We start from the raw sequence: 21,310 nt of genomic DNA on the forward strand, positions 1-21,310 counted from the left end.
TGTGTTAATAACAAGATTATCTATGTTTTTAAAAGTTGTTTGAAGGACAAATATTGGGCTGAACACCTCTACTCAAGGAAGGAGATAGTCAGAAAGTAGCAAAGTACAGGCCACTTAGCTTAATATCTGCCATTGAAAAATATTATAATGCATTACTCAGGAAGTAGTAGCATGATTATGAGAAAATCATAATACAGGCAGGGTGAACATAGTTTTTGAAAGGGCAATTATGTTTGATAAATTTATAGGTGTTCTTTGATGGGGTAACAAGCACGGGAGGTGGTGACATAGCGGGAACACCACTGGACTGGCAATCTAGAGTCCCAGGTTAATGTTGTAGGGACATGAGTTTAAATCTCACCATGGCAGCGAGCAAAATTTGAATTCAATAAAATCTCAAATTAAAAGTGAACACATTGTTGATTGTTACAAAAGCCTATCTGGTTAGCTAATGTCTTTTCAGGAAAGGAATCTGCCATCATTACCTGGTCTAACCTACATGTGACTCCAGACTCATAGTGATGCAGTTGACTCTGAAATGGTATAGAGAGCTAATCAGTTCAAAATAATTAGAGATGGATAATGAATGCCAGCTTTGCCTGTACCCACATCCAATGCAAGAATACAAAAAAAAATCACTGAATGGGGAAATCAGAGGATACTGCATCATTTGCTTTCCAGAAGACTTTTGATAATTGACACATAAAAGATTACCTTACAAGATCAGAGCTCATGGTGTTGGGGTGATATGTTAGAAGGTTAATTCACTAATGGGAAATAAAGGGTCGGGATAAATGGTTATTTTTAAGGTTAGTAAATCATAATAGATGGAGTTCCACATGGACCAGTGTTACAATGCAGCAATTTGGTAGAACAGAAATTGATTATTGCTGAAAAAAGACACTTCAGCAAGGCTTCTCATCTTGCACTCATCAGGACAGTTCATAAGAATATCATTAAATGTATGAGATGGAGGACTTATTGGTTGGCAAGTGGACTCTGATTAGTTGAGTTGTTGTGATAGAGAATACAAAAGTAATGATGATTGGCAGTGATCTGCCAAATTTTAAGTTTTAAATCAAGCTGATTGCCTTGACCAATGAAAGTCATTCTCCTGAGAAAGGAACCAGTAAGAAGTTGTCAACTATTTTGTTGACCTGAAACAGGCCCTTATCCCGTACACAAAAGCATAGAATCATATAGTATAGAACAAGCCCTTGGACCCATTATATCCAAATTAATCTCACTTTTCAGCAGTTGCCTTATATTCTTGAATGTTATGACATTCAAATACTTTTTAAAGGTTGTAAAGTTTTCCATCACAATTACCCTCCAAAGCCATTTTTTCAGATTCTCACCATCCTGTGGATGAAAACCATTTCTTCAAATTCCCTCTAAACTTTCTGCCTTTCACCTTAAAAGTTGTGCCACCTTGTTAATGACCCTTCAACAAAGGGATGATATCCACACTGTCCATACTAATCACTATCTTTCCATTACAATCAGGACCCTGCAAGGCTCAAACTTCTCTGCATCAAAAAGAAACAACCCGAGCTTATTCAGCCTCTCTTCATTGTTAAAATACTCCTGTCCAGGCAACATCCGGGTGAATCTCCTCTTTCCCCTCAATGCATTATATGCTCTTTCTGTCTGAGAATGACATTTACTTAAATGTTTAGAAACTTATTAATATTAATAAGTTGGAATAGGGGGTCAAACAATTATATTGTAACCACATTTATCTGATGATACAAAGATTTTCAGGGAGGCAAGTTGTGCGGGGTTTAAAAAGAGTATACAAAGGTCCATAGATAAAGTTAGTGTCAAAAATTATGGAAAATGGAGTATAATGTGGGAAAATGTTAGGTGTTTTAATTTGACAGAAAGGATAGTAAAACAGATTACTATGAACACAAATTTCTCAGTGTCCAGTGCCTTATTGGATGTCAACCAGGAAGGATCAGCGCAAAGAGATTCCCCTGGAAGACAACCACACTCAAGATTTGAATTGATACCTCTGAGGTTGCTGGACAGGTGGGGAAACTGTGCGGAACCACTCAAACTGCATACCTGACATGGAATATTCATTGCTGAAAATGTGTTGCTGGAAAAGCGCAGCAGGTCAGGCAGCATCCAAGGAGCAGGAGAGTCGACGTTTCGGGCATTAACCCTTCTTCAAAAAAGCCCTACCTCCAGCATCTGCAGTCCTCACTTTCTCCTCCATGGAATATTCATTGTAAATATCAGGAGATTTGAAGTTGTACTGAGTCATCTCAGAGTGACACATGCTCTATGGAGTCGAGATTGTGGTGCTGGAAAAGCAGAGCAGGATAAGCGGCATCAGAGGAACAGATTCTCCTGCTCCTCGGATGCTGCCTGACCTGCTCTGCTTTTCCAGCACCAAACTCGACTTTGATCTCCAGCATCTGCAGTCCTCACTTTCTCCTACATGCTCTATGGAGACAAGTTCAATTTGATTGTAATCTCTGCAGTTCACAAATCACAATGTTTTGTTATGCACTTTCGAAAATGTTATCAATAAAGTGCATTTTTGGAGCATAAGAATCAAATATTCTTGGCAAGAAAGCTGATAAATATGCTCATTAGCACATCATCAGTTATGGTAACGTCCTACACACCTCGTTTTCTACATTCTAATTTCATTCAAAAATATTTCATTGCCTATAAAGTATCTAGAGAAATCCTGAGGTCATTAACAGTCCTATAGCAATACGGATTCTTTCTTTCTAATTGGTTTCACTGGTGTAATAAATATTCGATTGTTGATATTTTTGTAATACCGTCTCAGAGTATGAGCTCTTCTAATTTGGGAGGGAATGGCCTAGTGGTAGTGTCACTGGTTTATTAATTCCAGAGACTCGGGCAATTTTCTGGTGCCAGAGTTCAAATCCTGCTATGGCAGATATTATATTAAAATTCAATAAATAGCTGGAATTAAAAAAGGCTGATGATGAGCACGAAACTATTGTAGGCTATTGCAAAAACACATCTGGTTCACTAATGTTCTTTAGGGAAGGAAACTGTCCCCCTTATCTGGTCTGACCTACATGGTTAACTCTCAGCTGCCTCTCCAAAAGAGGAATAAAAACCAGACAGACCACCTGGCATCGATGAAGGCACGAGAAACAACAATGGCAAACTCAGCCCTGCCGCAAAGTCACCCTTTCTAACAACTAGGAGCTAGGGTTAAAGTTGGAACAGTTGTCTTACAGTTGTCTTATGGAAAGCAACAGCCTGATATAGTTATAGACAAAATCCTAATCACCAACCGCTCAACTGCTAGTGTGTTATAGACTAGGCCAGACCACTCAAAACATTCTTAAGCAAGCAGCCCAGACCATTTGTTCTGGTAAGTGTACAGTGAAAATTACCCGGAATAAGTTAGCGAGGTTGACTAGCAGGTTTTAAAACAGACAAAAATTTGGATGTAGGTTCGCTCACTGAGCTAGGAGGTTCATTTCCAGACGTTTCGTCACCTTACGAGGTAACAGCTTCAGTAGGCCTCAGGCGAAGCAGTGTACATGATTCCTGCTTTCTATTTATATATTTGGGTTTCTTTGGGTTGGTGATGTCATTTCCTGTGGTGATGTCATTTCCGGTTCTTTTTCTCAGAGGGTGGTAGATGGGGTCTAACTTGATGTGATTGTTGATAGAGTTCTGGTTGGAATGCCATGCTTCTAGGAATTCCTAGGAGTGTCTCTGTTTGGATTGTCCTAAGATGGATGCATCAGAACATTATTTCAATGAGCCAACACACACTGCAGCACAGAGGAACCATGCAGAGCAGAGGAAAATCACCTCTACATTGTATTCAAAGGGTCTGGTGGGTTGCGCTTCGGCGGGTCAGTGTGGACATGTTGGGCCGAAGGGCCTGTTTCCACGCTGTAAATAATCTAATCTAATAAAAAAAAAACGGTACCCAATGAAAACAGTCCTTGATTTCTCAGCAACAAACCCAAACAAGCAGACAAAACGAGTCCAGAAATCCTAGCCACTCTCCCCTACATCAAAGACTACTCAGACCCCTTGGCATCATGGTAGCCCACAAACCCAGCAACACACTAAAACAGCAGCTAATGAATTTGAAAGACCCAATACGGACAACAAGCAAAACTAATGTAATTTACAACATACCATGCAAGAACTGCAACTAACACTATGTTGGACAAACAGGCAGAAAACTAGCCACCAGGATACAATAACACCAACTAGCCACAAAACGACATGACCCTCTCTCACTAATATCCTTACATACAGATAAGGAAGGACACCACTTCGACTGGGACAACGCATCCATCTTAGGACACTCCAAACCGAGACATCCCCACAGGAAATGACATCATCAACCCAAAGAAACCCAAACCTAAAAACAGAAAGCAGGAATCATGTACACTGCTTCATCTGAGGCCCACTGAAGACGTTACCCAGTAGGGTGACGAAATGTCTGGAAATGAACCTCCCAGCTCAGCAAGCGAATCTGGATCCAGAACCTGAGCTACAAATCTTCTCAAAACACGCTACGACAAAAATTTATTCACAAGATTACACAATGAAACACAAAGAACAGAATAAAGAACCACTACAGAACTCAGCCTATCCAAACTAGAGTTAATTATGCTGTTCCGAATATACACAACAGTCGCAATAAGCAAACCCCCTACACACAGAGCAAAAAAATGAAACAAAGGCTTACTGTCAAAGTTGGAAGGGCAGAAGAGGAGAGTTGAGCAGACTGTTTCCACAAAGCACTTAAATGAACTCCCTAACTAGTTCTGGACTGAATTTCACAGCTACAGACCTGGCTACACAGCTTTCCCACTGGTATACAGCAAAGGTGGTGCTGCAATGGTATTCAATTGAGAGCAAATTGCCCTTGGAGTCCACTTACTCCAGATCCAAAGAAGTCTCATGGCATCAGATTCAACATGGTCAAGAACGCCCCCCCCCCCCCCCCCATCGATTAGCCACAACTTCTCGACTAATGAGTCTGTCCTCCTGTATGATGAATAACACCTGGAGGAAGCTTTAGGGATGGCACACATTGGATGGGAGACTTGGGAGACCGCTATCACCTAAAAGGTCAAAGGGAGCACATACATCGTGTTAGAAATGGGGAAGTGTGTTGTTTAGGCAGATATAGAAAAAGCATACAGAAAAAAAGGGTACAGCAAGAGAACTATTAACTCTGCAGGTATTTAGGGAAGAGTATCTCTACTTTTCAGTGTATAGTTGTGGTTAATTAAATACTAACTTTGGTGTGCATTTATTGTAGCAAATAAGTTCTTTTTAAAAATTATGTTTTCAGCAAAAAGCTGAGATAACCGAAATGCTTGGGCTATACAAAATGATACAAGTTAATGAAATGTCCGAGGATGGAATGTACCAGCAGAATTGATACAAAATGTTAAACCAGATCTTGATGTACTGTTGACAAAATAATGTGTGTCAGCACTTACAGAGAGGAAGGTTGCCAACCTGGGGAAGGGGGCAATGGGCGTGGAGCATAGATGGACAGAGGCAAAATACTAAGAGAGATTGGGTAAAGCAGGAGTCGGGAGAGGTGACCTCACGCAGCTCAAAAGTATAACTGTGTAGTAGTTTGAATAATCATCACTTCAATTGCTTTCTGCAATTGGGATCCTTTCTTGCAAGATCGTAGAATAAATTGTCTTGTTTCCAGCTTTGGTCGTCTCATCTAAATTTTATTGAATTTTGTTTCTAACAGATTTGGGTGCTCGTCCTGGGATCCCAAGCTCCGGTTGCTCGGCAATTGTTGGGAAAACCGAGAAGGTGCACCTCGCTGATTTTGGCGGTCTTTAGTTTCCCTCTTTGCCGCAGCGGCTCGGGCGAGCGAGATCCGGACTGAGAGACCCTGGAAACAAGACGGGTTGAGACGTGAAGGGTTCGGTCGGGTAACTCTTGTGCACAGGACCCGAGTAAGAAAAAGGTCTTGAATAAGCATTATCCAGGTGACCGGGGTAGGCAACGGTATTTGCTACCATCACCGCAGGGTGGAGCACGCTAACACGTGGCGGGTTTGGTCGGGTAACTCTTTTATACACAAAATCCGGGTAAGATATATTTCTCCGGGCGACCGGGGCAAGCAACGGTTGTTGCTGCCATTGCCGTGGGCTGGCGTACGGCGGGTTTGGTCGGGTAACTTTTGTGTACGGAAGATCCGGGTAAGATATATCTGTATATCTCCGGGCGAACGGGGCAAGCAACAGTTGTTGCTGCCACCATTGCTGTGGGACAGGGCACGCTGACACACAGTGGCGTGGTCAGATTAACTCTTGTGTATACAAGGGCCAGGTATCCAGGCAGCCGAGATAGGTAGTGATAGTTGTCTAGGGCAAGCAACGGGGTGGTTGCTGCCAGGTATTGCCGCGGGACTGGGCACATTCGACCAGGTGACTCTTGTGCACAGACCAAGGTATGAAAATGGACCTTTAAGTATTGCCTTGGTGGTCGGGCACGTACGAGAAGTACGGGGAATTGGCAACACATAAATTAAGGTATTTAATTGGCTAAATTAATCTGATGAGTGAGGTGTCTACCTGATTCGACCACCCAGCCTTAGACCAGTTGTTAAGAGGGGAAATCCCCCACGTGAAGGTCAGGACCCTGAAGTGGGTGTGGAAGAAGGTGACACTGGATCTCAGTAAGGTTAATTAAATTACATAAAGAAACGGCCGAGTATTAGTTGTTTATGTGTCGAAGGAGACATGAGAGAGACTTCCGAGGACCACATCCCAACGGACAGTCCTTTAGGAAAAACGTTAAGAGATTGGAAGTACAATCCTCGGACGTGAGGAAATGATAAAAAAAATGATAAAATGTCAATTGAAAACAGCCTTACAGTCAGGAGGAATCAGATTATGCTTCGTGTCAGAAGGGTTAGGAGCTGAAGGGCTACTGAGAGTACACTTCGTAACTAATTTATAGCCAGACATCCAGAAAAATATTCAAAACCTAGAGGAGTCGTTGCAGGAAGCTCAAAGTATCTGTGTGTGTCTGTGTGTGTGTGTGTGTGTGTGTGTGTGTGTGAGAGAGAGAGAGAACGAAAAGAGCTATACAGCTAGTAGAAAGTTTAACCCTTGGTGATTCATTTTGAATGCACATTTGTTTGATGGTGATTGAATGTTCCCTGAAGCTTGAGATCCCGGACTGTTTTGAATCTGATTTCTATTATGGAAATTTTAACATGATTTCTTTTAAGGTTAAGGATTTTGCAAGATTATGAAATAAAATGTTAACTCCTGCTCTTTTTACAGGTCATGACTACCTTGCTATTAGTTTCTAACTAATCTCTTTTATCCTTACATAAAAGCGATTTGTCTCAGTTAAACATTAGATTGTAATAAATCAAAAAAAAATCCTATGGTTAAAATCGGTGACCTTGGATTCAGCCATTACTCATGCATTAGAAATTTTTTTAACGACCGATAGCATTGTAATTGTGCAATGACTGGTCAGGACAACTTCAGAAAACTAATTTTGGATCAAGGGACTAAAACCGGGTAATTATGGTGGATTTCAAAGTTGGGAACTGTATGCATTTTACATTTTAAATATTAAATACTGAATAAATGAATTTATTATACACACACACACACACACACACACACACACACGATTCCTAAATGTATTTTTAGAACAGGCTTTAAAGTTAGACAAGCATAAATTGATAAATTATATTTGAGATTACAGGGGGCAAGAAATATTGCAGTATTTCTTTAAAAATCAAGGTCTAAACAAAACATTGGGTAATAAAGAAAAGGACAAAACTAAAAAGAGAAGGAAACCAGAATGGTGGTGGGCAGCATGTTGAAAATAAAGGGAGGAGATGTTAAGGGGTCTGGTGGACAGGAACAAGAATCAAAGTGGAAATCCGCACAGGTGGGATGTTATTACTGTGGAAAGACAAGTCACTTTAAGAGAGAGTATCCTGATCTGAAAAAGGAAGTAATGGCAGTGTCGTTTATGAACCTTGATGAAAAATAGGGGTGTCAGGGGTTCCTGCCCCGAGGACCCACCAGGAACCCTTGCTAAATTTAAAGGTGGGACCTTACAAAGAGGACGTAGTTTTCCTACTCAGTACGGGGGCAGCAAGGTCATCCTTAAAGTTTAAGCCAAAGGGAGTGGGAACGAAAAAGTTAATTGGATTATGGTGACAGTTTTGGGATGAGAGGCATGAAGAGTCAGTTTTGCGTTCATGACGAGACATTGCCACCAAATTGGGGATTGAATTAACTGCACATGGTGCTATGGAATCTGTTGAGGTTCTTAAAAATGAATGTGCTCGAGCAAAAACAATTACAGAAACAGAGCGAGAAGTCACAAGTCACTGGTAAACAAACAGAACTGCGCAATTACAGTTTTTAAAATGTTTTGGTCACTTGTTGCGTTTCCACCCTGAATTATATAATATATATAATTAATAATTAATATTTATAATAAATCAATTATGTTAGCCTGAATCAATATTAATTGGCAGGATTCCTTCAGTGACCTGTCATATTGATTCATGGTTAATTTAAAAAATGAACTGCATTAATTCATTGTAATTAAAGAATGAAAAGATGCATTACTGACCAGAGTGTGTGCAGGCAGTGGCAGCAACAGTCTTATTGGTAGAGGAGAGTCGGAAACTTACTTTTGGGGGAGCCTCAATAGTCAGCACCCCACATCAGGTACGGACCATACTAAATCAGAAAGCAGAACAATGGCTCACAGACTCTCGGATCTTGAAATATGAGACAATCTTAATAGAACAGGATGACCTTGTGTCAGTCACAGACAGTTGCTTGAATCCAGCTGCATTTCTGTGGCGGAGAGAGGGGAGTGGCCCTTGGCAATCCAGAAGATGACTGCCTTGATATTACTGAATATCAGTCTACAGTGCGAATGAACTTAAGAGATGTATCGCTGCATGCGGGAGCTCGATTGTTTATCGACGGGTCCTCCCATATTCTTGAGGGTAAAAGGCATAATGGATATGCTGTAGTAGACGGGATAGAGGGAAGCATTATCGAGGCTGAAACACTGCCTAATGGCTGGTCAGCCCAAACTTGTGAACTCTATGCCCTAGAAAGAGCTCTCAGAACCTTAGAAAACAAAAAAAGGAACAATATGTACAGACTCCAAACATGTGTTTGGAGTGCACATACCTTCAAAAAAAATTTTGGCAAGAAAGAAGACTGATAAATAGCAGAGGAAAAGAACTAACACATGAGGAATTGATGAAACAAGTGCTGGAATCCCTATTACTCCCCAGAGAAATAGCGATAGTTCATATAAACGGACATCAGAAGGGGAATGAATCGGAAGTAAGAGGAAATAGACTGGTCGATGAGGTAGCTAAAGAAGCGACCCTGAATCCACAAGAAGCCGTGATATATTCCCTATTACCTACAATTTCAGATCTTCAGGGTGCCCCATTGTTTACTGCAAAGGGGGAAAAGGGACTAAAAGATTTAGGAGCTGCAAAGACAGCAGATGGAGCAGCCTTCTAGTAGTTAGTACCCCCCCATCAAGTCAGAACTGTGTTAAACCAAAAGGCAGGGAGATGATTGATGAGGCCATCCTGATGGAAGAAAATGACCTGGTGTTAGCAACAGACACCTGTCTAAACCCAGATACCTTCTTATGGAAGGGAGAACCTCTAGACAAACGAGAATTAGAACATGACTATTTAGATATCATATATCAAACCAAAATTAGACAGAACCTGAGAGATCTACCTTTACATGACGGGGATAGATTGTTTATAGATGGATCATCGAGAGTAGTCGAAGGAAAAAGACATAATGGATATGCAGTAGTGGACGGTGATAAAAACCAAACAGTGGAGGCAGACCTGCCTAACACATGGTCAGCCCAGACCTACGAATTGTACGCATTAAATCAAGCTTTAAAACACTTAGAGAATCGGGACGGGACAATTTACACTGATTCTAAGTATGTATAAAAAAATAAGGGAAGGGCTCAAAGGAGGAAGGAACCCAGGGGTGAGACCCTTCCAAAGTATACAGATGGATTACGCCAAACTACCCCCAGTGGGAAAACAGAAGTACCTGTTGGTCTTAGTAGGCCACTTAACCGGGTGGGTGGAAGCTTTCCAAATGTCATTAGCCACCTCAAAAGGAGTGGTGAAAACCTCCTTGAACATATCATCCCACGATATGGAAGTGTGGAAAGTATAGATTCAGACCAAGATAGCCACTTTACTTCAAAGATCTTACAAGAACTAAAGGCAAGAATTCCACACCCCTTTGGCACCCACCCTCCTCTGGGCGGGTGGAACGAATGAATCAAATCTTAAAGAAGCAATTATCTAAGCTAGTCCTAGAGACATGGACAACCATTTGTCGATTACCATAGACAAAATGTTTACCTATCGCATTGCTACGCATTACGACTGTTCTTAGACATGATATAGGCCTCTCTCCTTATAGGATGATGTTTTGGATTACCTTTCTTGGGTGGAAGAGGGGAATTACCAACTGTAGAGTTCAATGATAAGTTTTTAAAGAATTATATTGTGGCGCTCGGCTCTTCCTTGTTTGTCCTTAGGAAGAAGGGTCTGTTGACCCAGATGCCTCCACTTGAGTTCGACAACCGGGTGATTGGGTCCTGATCAAGACGTGGAAAGATACCAAACTCCACCCGAGCTGGGAGGGACCATTCCTAACCCTCCTGACTACTGAGACAGCTATCCGGACTGCTGAGAAAGGGTGGAGTCATCACACTCGCATCAAAGGTCCCGTGAACGCCCATTAGCGGAGTGGCACGCTCATCCTACAGACAACCCTCCGAAAGAGAAAGAGGGAATGAACTAAGATAAAAGACTCTTTTAATGTTTGATGATATATATTGTATTGATTGTAAGGGTTGCACAGACTCACCTCTCCCTGGCGCCTAAAAGATTAAGATAGGGTGATAGGCAGGGTTCAGAGATGGGTGGGTACTGCTATAGTATTATGACATTAGTAGTACTAACGGTTCAAGGAAGCGGGAAAAATCACTTCACTACACTATGCCAAAATTATGCCGAACAAGAGGGACTTGCCAACTATTGGGTCTGTGCAGAGGTCCCACACCATGGCGAATCTGGGATACCCACCTTGGTAATACCGCTCACCAAAAGAGAAATATACGATGTACAACAATTTGACTCGGGCTTAAATAATACAAAGTGGGAATCTGAAAGGAGCAAATATAACTTTGCGGGATGGTTCCCAAGGCCAACCCCGAAAATCCAGGGTGTTATTGATAGCCTCAGAATTTCCCCACCAAAAGGAGCAGTGAATACCACCTGTTTCTGTAATCAGAATAATGCCGCACCCTTCCAATTAGGAAAGTCATCTTGCGTCCATACCAACCAAGCCACTGCCACAAACACTCCCCAAGTATTGAACGGGATATATTGGGTATGTGGTCTGAAGGCCTATCCATTTATTCGCGGGGAAAAATACATTTGTGTGACCTAATGTGTGGAAATAAATGCATGTAATGAAATTGATGAAGCATTGCCTTAAAACAAGAAAGGATAGAGTGGTTGCTGTTACCTTGCTTATATAGTCCCTTACCTCCGAATAGAAAAACATGAGCCCAACCTAAGAAAGGAGGGGGGGGATAAGACATAAGACACGAGAGGTCCCTGAAGGAGACCGTCTGCTATGGACACTACTCCCAATCGACAGCACTACAAGGGCAGGGATGGAAATACAGAAACTGACGGCTACCCTTGAAAATTTAATTAATGATACCACCGGCGCAATGGGAGAAACTCAATCCCAGATATCAGCCATAACCACCGAAACTATAGCAACAAGACTAACAGCTTTACAGAATCGAATGGCTTTAGACTATCTCTTGGCCGAAATAGGGGGAACTTGTGCACTGATTGGTAAGGAATGCTGCACCTTCATCCCAGACACCTCTTCCATAGTGGAAGATAAGGCAGAAATAGTAAAGAAAAAGACAAGCAATATGAGAGAAATTGCGGATGAACTCCGAAAAAATAAAAGATGGGGATGGGGTGACTGGAGACTGACCGGTTGGGGAAAATGGATAGCTAATTTAGGCATACATGTATTACTAATAATTATAGGTTGACTGATAGGATTCAATGTGTTAAAATGGATAATGACTAAGCTGGTAATGTCTTTGTGAGGACAACAATACAAGCGCAAGAAAAAGAGAGTAGCAGATTACTCCTGGAGTTTGAAAAAGACAGACTTAGAAGGACAGAAATGGCAAAATTGTGAACCTCTGCACCGTGAAGTGACAAGAGGGCAGAAAATAAAATTGCAAAAACAACAAATGGTAAAAGAAAAGAAATGAGGGAGTTGTTAGAAATGGGAAGTGTGTTGTTTTTGCAGATATAGAAAAAGCATACAGAATTATTAACTCTGCAGGTATTTAGGGAAGAGTATCTCTACTTTTCAGTGTATAATTGTGGTTAATTAAATACTAACTTTGGTGTGTAATTATTGTAGCAAATAAGTTCTTTTTAAAAATTATGTTTTCAGCAAAAAGCTGAGATAACCGAAATGCTTGGGCTATACAAAATGATGCAAGTTAATGAAATGTCCGAGGATGGAATGTACCAGCAGAATTGATACAAAACATTAAAACAGATCTTGATGTACAGTCGACAAAATAATGTGTGTCAGCACTTACAGAGAGGAAGGTTGCCAACCTGGGGAAGGGGGCAATGGGCGTGGAGCATAGATGGGCAGAGGCAAAACACTAAGAGAGATTGGGTAATGCAGGAGTCGGGAGAGGTGACCTCACGCAACTCAAAATTATAACTGTGTAGTAGTTTGAATAATCATCACTTCAATTCCTTTCTGCAACTGGGGTCCTTTCTTGCAAGATCGAAGAATAAATTATATTGTTTCCAGTTTTGGTGGTCTCGTCTAAATTTTATTGAATTTTGTTTCTAACAATAGGAACACCACCCCCTTCAATCCACTCATAATCCCGACTTGTAAATGTATTGCTGTTCATCAGTGGTAATAGGTAAAAATACTGGAACTCCCTCCCTAACAGCATTGTGGCCTATATCCCATGACTGCAGTAGTTCAAAAAGGCAGCTCACCACCATATTCTCAAGGGGGAATTAGGGATGGATAACAAGCCAGTGACACCCAAATCCTATGTCAGAATTTTTTGTAAAAACTTTGTTTGCAAATCTCCATTACCTGCAATGGGATTGTTGACTTTCCAAAAGATGTGATCAAAGTGCTCAACAGAGGTCCAAGGGTGTTCTAAATTTTTCACAATCTCCTTCAGTCCCATTTTGCAAAACTAAACAAATTGTGATGAAGGTTTATAAAACATGTTATTATTCAGGAATTTGAAAATGAAGGAAACGTGGATGTTAGCTTTTAGTTCTGTGAAGATGACTTGTTTATTTTTAAGCAAGGGTCAGAAAATAATTTGAAATAGTGAACTAGCCTTTCTAAGAAAGTATGTGAATTCAGCTAAGTACTGAAGCAACTACCTGCTAAGTTCATTGTCACATGTGGCAACCTTACACCTGTATAGGAAAATCGTCAGCCTGGAAATGGTGTCATTAGGTAAAAAGTGAGGTCTGCAGATGCTGGAGATCAGAGCTGAAAATGTGTTGCTGGTTAAAGCAAAGCATGTCAGGCAGCATCCAAGGAACAGGAAATTCGACGTTTCGGGCCAGAGCCCTTCATCAGGAACCAGGATGAAGGGCTCTGGCCTGAAACGTCGAATTTCCTGTTCCTTGGATGCTGCCTGACCTGCTGTGCTTTAACCAGCAACACATTTTCAGCAAATGGTGTCATTAGCCAAGATATAGCCATTAGGGAAGTGAAGAAGAAGCTGTCATCATGTAAGTTCAATGCCTCCCCATGTGGTGTCAGGGTTGTGTTGGCTCACCGGTGGCTCAGCGAAGAGGAATGCCCAATAGTGTATGCCTCCCAGATATTGGTTGATGCATAATGAAAATATAGCCAGATAGAGAAGGAAGGTTTGGCAGTCATCTTTGGTGTGAGAAAGTTCCACCTATACCTTTATGGTCATAAGTTTGTAATAGTAATGAACCACAAACCCCTGCTAGGACTACTTAAAGAGGATAGGACAATGCTACCCATAGCTTCAGGCCACACACAGCCACAGACTCTTAATTTGAGTACAATTACAAACTGGAACATTGTCTGGGAGTCCAAGTAACAAATGCGGATACTTCGAGCCACCTCCTACTGGCAGATACACCACTGGTGGAGCTGCCATTTCGAAGAATCCTTTCTGGACACACTTCCAGTCACTGCTGACAATATCAGACCGTGGACAAGAAAAGATCTGTCCTAGCAAAACTAAAGCAGCCAGTGGTAGGGGCCAACGCAACAGAACCAAAACTGCTCAGAACCCGAGAAGACCAGATCATAACACAGGATTGCATATTTTTATGAGGAACAAGAGTGAATGTCCTGAATAAAGGTCGCCACTAGACACTGTCTGAACTCCACCAGGGTCATTCAAGTGTTTCCAAAATGAAGATATTGACAAGTGATGTCTGGTAGCCAGGATTAGATGCTGACATGACCACTTTGGTCAGGCAGTGCCTGAAGTGACAAAGTTTACAGTCAGCAGCCCTCCCACATTCACAAGAATGGTTGGGTAAAACCTGGACTTTTGTTACTACACTGCTCCTTCCATCGGCTGTATGTTCTCAGTCATTGTGGACACCCATTCAAATTGATTGGATGCGCATAGAATTCATTTGTTAAACACGGTGACAACAATTGAAAAGACGCGATCATCATTTCCATCCATCGTCCAATGGTCTGGCGGGAAGAGCAGTCCAAACTTAGAAGGAAGACTTAAAGAAACAGCATACAGTTTCACTCGATACCAAAACGTCTTGGTTCCTGTTTGATTATCAGGCCACCGTCAATGGACTACAGGGACTGCTCCAGCAGAGTTGCTAATGGGGAGAAGACTCCACACCAGGTTAAAACTGATCTTCCCAGACCTGGTGGGCAAAGGAGTCAACAGCATCAGGAACCCCAAAGACACAAGACCCCTCTAACTGAAAGAGGCAGTTTAGTTCAGAGGGCAAAGTTTGGTGTTGCATTCATGGAAATGGGTAAGAGGCATGATAATGCGATGTAGGGTTTCATGATGTACAAAGTTCACTTAGGAGAGGTGGTCCTGAACAAGCATGCAGACCACATGAAAGCTGCAATCTCAGAAATGGGGCAGTAGTGAAACATACTTGGCCTCTCAGAATCTCCAGCAAGGCTGTCAAAATCCCTGACTTCTCCCCCCTCTGCCTAGCATCAATGAAATCTCGGAGGACGAGATGGACATGGCAGATATCGCAGTCTCTACGCTGTTACCATCTGAAGATGATGATTTTCTTCCAAGGCGCTCCAGGTGAAAAATGCCAGCTATGGTTCGGTACACACCACCAGTGACTGAGGCAGAGTTCGAAGAACCAGACTCATTGCAAGAATGCCCCAGGAGAAGCTACAGGAAAAAGAACGGGCCTACTGTCAGAAATTAAGAGTGGGCGAGGATTTATTGATTGGATTGAGATCAGCCAGGCGGACCTCAGAATATAAGTTCCCTGACTGGGGCTGTTAATCTGGTCCAATCAGGGAGCCCTGACTGATATAAGCAGGAGTGTCAGAGGGTCCTGGCCACTCTAGGAGCCAGCTCTGAGCTAGCTGGGTCAGTGTCTTGTACTATTGATGTGTAATTGAAGGGTGACACGGTGACAGAATACCGGCCTTCGTGGGGTTATTTCACACAGTATCAGACACTGACTGACTGACTGAGAACTCAGGAATACCTGGCCCTGTAACAAATCCATTCTCAGCAATTATACAGAACATTAGTCAGAACTAGGTCACAACTTAATGAGCATTGGTTTTGGTACTAAATTTGCAAGTGTACCTGTCATCAAAAATCACAGAATTACTGCAGTGCAGAAGGTGGTCATTCAGCCTGTCATTTCTGCACCAGCTTTCTGAATGAGTATTTCAATTTCTGTCTTTCCCCTGCCTTCTCCTCACCACCCTGAACAATCTTCTTTGTTTAGATAACAATCCAAGTCTCTTTGAAAGCATAAACTGAGCTTGCCTCCACTACACACCCAGGCTGTGTATTCCTGATCTTCAGCAAAAATTACGTGAGGAAATTTTTACGTTAAAGTGCTTTTGCTTCTTTTGCAAAATTACTGTAAATTTGTGCCCTCTCACTCTTGATCCTTTTATGGATGGGAACTGTTTCTCTCTGTCAACTCTGTCCAGATCCCATCATGATTTTGAACACTTTGATGAAATCTCCTCTCAACCTTCTCTTAATCAAGGAAAACAAAGCGAACGTCTCCAATCTACCCAGGTCACTGAAGTTCCTCTTCCCCGAAACAATTCTCGTGAATCTTTTCTGCAACCTCTCCAGTACCTCTAAAGTGCATCACCCAGAAATGGACATAGTGCTCCAGCTGAGGCAACATTTCATTTCAGTGCAAATATCTCTTTTGCACTTGTACTCCATATCCCCTCCATTGTCACATGGTTTCTATGGAGCCTTTCTTCCAAGAATGTGATACTTACCTCTCTGCCACAGAGAGTTCAAACAGAGTTCTTTCTCACAACTGAACCTCAAACCCACAGGGAGCTCACCAACGATCCAGTATCAATACACTTTGGCATTTTTGAGGGTAATTTCCTCCACCTAGGACACAAAGAGAGGAACCATTCGATCGTGAGTCAGAGACATCTCTGTGCAAAAATTAAATCATTGAATTAGAACAGGAATTGCTTACATCAATGAAGATTAAAAATTCAATGGGAAAAACATTTTTGTTGTTCCCAAGAAACTGAAATTAATTATCAGATTTTAAAACAGTATTGTCTCTTTAATATAAAATTGAGACCTTCATGCAGTCCAATCGTGATATCTACTCAAGATGGTGTCCTGACCAGTTCTTGCATTCCTGTCAATATAATTTCACATTCTTTCCTAAACATTCTCTTTTGATAAGGGTCCAACACTGGAGGCCTAATGATCTGATAAGATTGAATCAAATCAAATGAAAGTCTCAATCTGGAAGGAAGTGACTGCATAACTCTGTTTTAGATTTGCAGACATGATTTGCATATTCATCCTTTAATATATGGATGGACTATAATGCAAGTAACATTTGTACCACACAACTGCAAGAAAATAATCTAACATTTGCCCCATGATATTCAATGGACGTTGACAACAACAGGAATTTCTGAAAATACTCAGCAGGTCTGGCTGCACCTGCTAAACAGAATTAGCGTTTCGAACCCAGTATGACTCTTTCAGAAAGGATCTATTATGACTGTTTCTTTCTCCACAGTTCCTGCTAGACCTGCTGACTTTCACCAACACTTTCTGGATTTTCTTTTAAACTTAAGATTTCCAGCATCTGCAGTATTTTGCATTTATTTGAGATATTTGGCTATTACCGGCAGTGCAGCTGTTTCTCCCACAGTTCAGCTTGGCGATGCAACTGAAGCTGGGACACCATAGAATCATCGTGGAATCTCTTCGCTGTAAAGTTAGATGCACGTTATATACAGAATATGAGACCCAATGGTGAATTATGAGATGATTGAGGAGATTGGAGGTTTTTATATTTACAAGATCATAGATACATGGGAATGCATCGCACCTGGAAGTCAAATTCAGGGGTTTAGATTGTTTATGATAAGAATGATGGAAGTTCATGTATCAGCTGTATGCTGAACATGATGAAGGCATTTTGTGGTCAGGTGGGCGCAGCAGAACTGACTACTAGACTGTCTAAGTGTTACAATCCAAAGATGTGCAGGTTTGGTGATTTAATAATGCTAAACTGCCTGTAGTGTTAGGTGTAGGGGAACGGATCTGGGTGGGTTGCTCTTTGGAGGGTCGGTGTGGACTTGTTGGGCCGAAGGGCCTGTTTCCACACTGGAGGGAATCTAATCTAATCAAGTCTGTGCCCAGATAAATCTTCAGAGAGAAGACAAAAAAAAAACCACGTGACGGAGATCTGCATGGAGAATAAAGTTGGCCACTTCATTTGAATCAAGTTGTATTTGATCCAAGCCAAACTTTTAGTTAGAATCCCTATATAGTGGGAAAGCAGGCTATTCAGCCCATCAAGTCCACACTAACCCTCCAAAGAGTGTCCCACCCAGACGCACTCCCTACTGGAACCCTACATTCCCCATGGGAATGTACTAAGCCAGCTAGCCTGCACATCTTTGGATGTTGGAGCAAACTGTAGCACCCAGCAGAAACCCATGTAGACTCAGGGAGAAGGTGCAAACTCCACACAAATAGCTGACCAAGGTTGGAAGTGAACACAGGTCCTTGGAGCAGTGGTACTAATCACTGAGTCAAATGTGGATTAAGTAAAGTAAAATGAAGTTAAATAGAGTGAGTTAAAGTTGAAGTTCAGATCAGTGAAAAGCAAATGTTTCATTGAATGCATGTTTTATATTAAGTATTGACACTTAAAGGGTTAAATAAAGACGGGTTTGATTAATTAAATTCCCTGCCTTTTATCTGTCACACAAGGGAAGAATACCTGGGTAAAAGGTTTGAATACTAACTTGAATGATTCAGCTGAGCAACACTCAATGCACACAAGCTGAATCTCCTCAGGGGATTAGAGTGGGGTCATATAAACTCCAATTTTGTTTGAGAAACTATGCTAAAGTAATGCTCTGGCACATCTATATAGCTCCGGTTTCCTCCCACAGTCCAAAAGTATGCAGGTTAAGTGAATTGGCCGTGCTAAATTGCCTGTAGTGTTAGTTGAAGGGGTAAATGTAGAGGAATGGATCTGGGTGGGTTGCTCTTCGAAGGGTTGTGTGGACTTGTTGGGCCGAAGGACCTGTTTCCACGCTGTAAGTAATCTAATCTAATCTAATCTAATCTATCTGAAGAGATGGACTTGTAGTAAAATTTGAAAAATTTTGCGATAAGCTTCAGGCACAGGAGCTTCATATGTCCACTTGCCCTACGTGGAGCAAAGTGCTGTTATGTGCTGGGAATGGAAGATTTGTCTTGAAGGGTGTTGTCTGTCTGATGTGGCATTAAACCAAAACCATGTCAGAGGAGTGTGAAAGATCATATATCACTATTTCGTGGAAGAGCAAAGGAGCTCTCTTTGGCATCCTGCCACTATCCTCCGGGTGCTCCGGTTTCCTCCCACAATCCAAAAAATGTGCAGGTTAGGTGAATTGGCCATGCTAAATTGCCCATAGTGTTAGGTAAGGGGTAAATGTAGTGGAATAGGTCTGGGTGGGTTGCGCTTCGGCGGGTCGGTGTGGACTTGTTGGGCCGAAGGGCCTGTTTCCACACTGTAGGGAATCTAATCTAATGTCGGGAATCTATCTATTGCTCCTTGACATTTAAGGAACTTCGTGTGTGTAAACTGGCTGCTGAATTTTCTACAACCATTATATTACACTTCATTAATTCACTGCTGGTCAAATGCTTTGGGAAGGACTCTGTGTGGTTGCACGTTACTTCTGTGGGTCAGCTTTGCTGCTCCACAGCAACCTCTGGCTTTTCCGCCTTACCGGTTCCTTCCTGGAGGTGTATGTTATTGTTTGCTAGCCACTCGTAGCAGGGGAAATAGAAGAGGTTTCCCTCAGGAATCTCCACCATCGCACAGCAGCAGAACCAGCAATCTTGACCGATGAACGGCAGCTCCACAAAATAAATGGCTCCAAGGTATCGATCACTTGCAATTTTGTAGTGACCCACCTGGAAAGTAAATTACGCCAGAAGGATTAATTAGACCGTAATATGGGAAGCATAAGTTCAATTATTCAAAGTGAGGGAGATGTTTACAAGTTTCAATTAGGGTGGAAGGTTCTGATTGTGGAACTGGTATCCCATTGTCAGGTTGGTTCCAAGCATAGGCAAAAGAAGTAAGAAGTCGAGAGTGTGGTGCTGGAAAAGCACAGCAGGTCAGGCAGCATCCAAGGAGCAGGATAATCGAAGCTTGGCCATAAGCCCTTCATCAGAGAGAAGTAAGGAGGATGGGGTCAAAACTTCTTTTTCTCGTGACCCACAAGCAGTGCGAAAGAACTCTTTCAAGCAGTGGTCTCACTTCCATTTACTTGCCTGGCTTTGAGGCCCATGAAACCCAACTAGCTTCAAGTGGACTTTTAATGGAGATAAAGAATGATGACACCTTCCCCTGCAATTCCAGAAGGTGTAATACCTGCCTATTTACTTCTTCCCCACTATCCAAGGCCCCAAAACACACCTTCCAAGTGAAGCAACACTTTACCTGCACTTCACTCAATCTAGTCTACTGTATTCATTGTTCACAATGTGATCTCCACTACACTGATGAGACTTTTAACCACTCCTTTGTCTGTTCAGCTGTTTTTCTTTCTTTGGGCTTTATCTCCACCTATTGTTTACTCTCACCCTATCGCCATCCCATTTTCTGTATTTAAAAAACCATTATTTTCATAGCTACCACCATTTCGGAGGAAGAGTCATTGGACCTGAAATGTCAACTCTGTCTCCACAGATGCTGCCAGACCTGCTGAGCATTGAGACCAATTTCTGTTTTTGTTAAATAATGAGAGAAACTGCTGATGCACGAGAGAGTGAAACCCGTGCCTAACAACAGCCAGGGAAAGGAACAGTGAAATCCTCATCAGTCACCTTGGTGGAGACTTGGTTTAGATGCCTCACCACCCACTTCACCTTCAACAACATAATCTACAAACAAACCAACGGCACACCCATGGGATCTCCGCTATCTGAATTCATAGCAGAAGCGGTAATGCAAAGACTAAAAAAAAACAACCCTACCAACCATCAAACCAAAAATCTGGGTCCGCTATGTAGATGACACCTTTGCCATCACAAAATGAAACAAGATAGAAGAGACATTTAACATCATCAACAACACCCTCACAGGCATAAAGTTCACCAAGGAGGAAGAAACCGACAACAAACTCGCATTCCTGGATGTCACTGTCGAAAGAAAGGACAACGGAGAACTACAAACCTGCGTATACAGAAAATCGACAAACACTGACCAGATACTTAACTACACCAGCAACCATCCCAACACACACAAACAAAGCTGTATCAGAACACTATTCCAATGAGCCACCACACACTGCAGCACAGATGAAAACAGAGGAGAACCACCTATACAACGTATTCAAGATGAACGGATACTCAAAAAATACAGTCCGCAGATTCCTCAGGAACAAACCACGACAAGCAAACCTAACACAGCCAGAAA

General features: G+C 42.0%; 1 protein-coding gene across 8 annotated transcripts in view; it reads right to left on the minus strand.

The window, feature by feature from the left end:
• The window catches only part of LOC132835294 (polyunsaturated fatty acid 5-lipoxygenase-like), a 58,517-nt gene that overhangs the window by 32,135 nt on the left and 5,072 nt on the right, over positions 1 to 21,310 (minus strand). For 4 of the 8 annotated variants that reach the window (XR_009647297.1, XR_009647296.1, XR_009647295.1 and 1 more), the window contains exons 3-4: positions 19,614 to 19,800; positions 16,623 to 16,743 (exon numbers count right to left, since the gene is read on the minus strand). The exons of 1 other annotated variant lie outside the window; for it this stretch is intronic. Coding sequence is in view for 1 of the 7 variants with exons in the window: in XM_060854714.1 (XP_060710697.1) it covers positions 16,671 to 16,743; positions 17,508 to 17,592; positions 19,614 to 19,800 (345 nt within the window). In the remaining 6 variants the exon portion in view is untranslated. Of the gene's footprint in view, positions 1 to 8,616; positions 8,760 to 16,622; positions 16,744 to 17,507; positions 17,593 to 19,613; positions 19,801 to 21,310 lie in introns of those variants that run through there. 3 more of the 8 variants (XM_060854714.1, XR_009647299.1, XR_009647298.1) reach the window with 3 other exon arrangements.

The sequence above is a fragment of the Hemiscyllium ocellatum genome, chromosome 44 (assembly GCF_020745735.1).
Source record: "Hemiscyllium ocellatum isolate sHemOce1 chromosome 44, sHemOce1.pat.X.cur, whole genome shotgun sequence".
Classification (NCBI taxonomy): Eukaryota; Metazoa; Chordata; class Chondrichthyes; order Orectolobiformes; family Hemiscylliidae; genus Hemiscyllium; species Hemiscyllium ocellatum.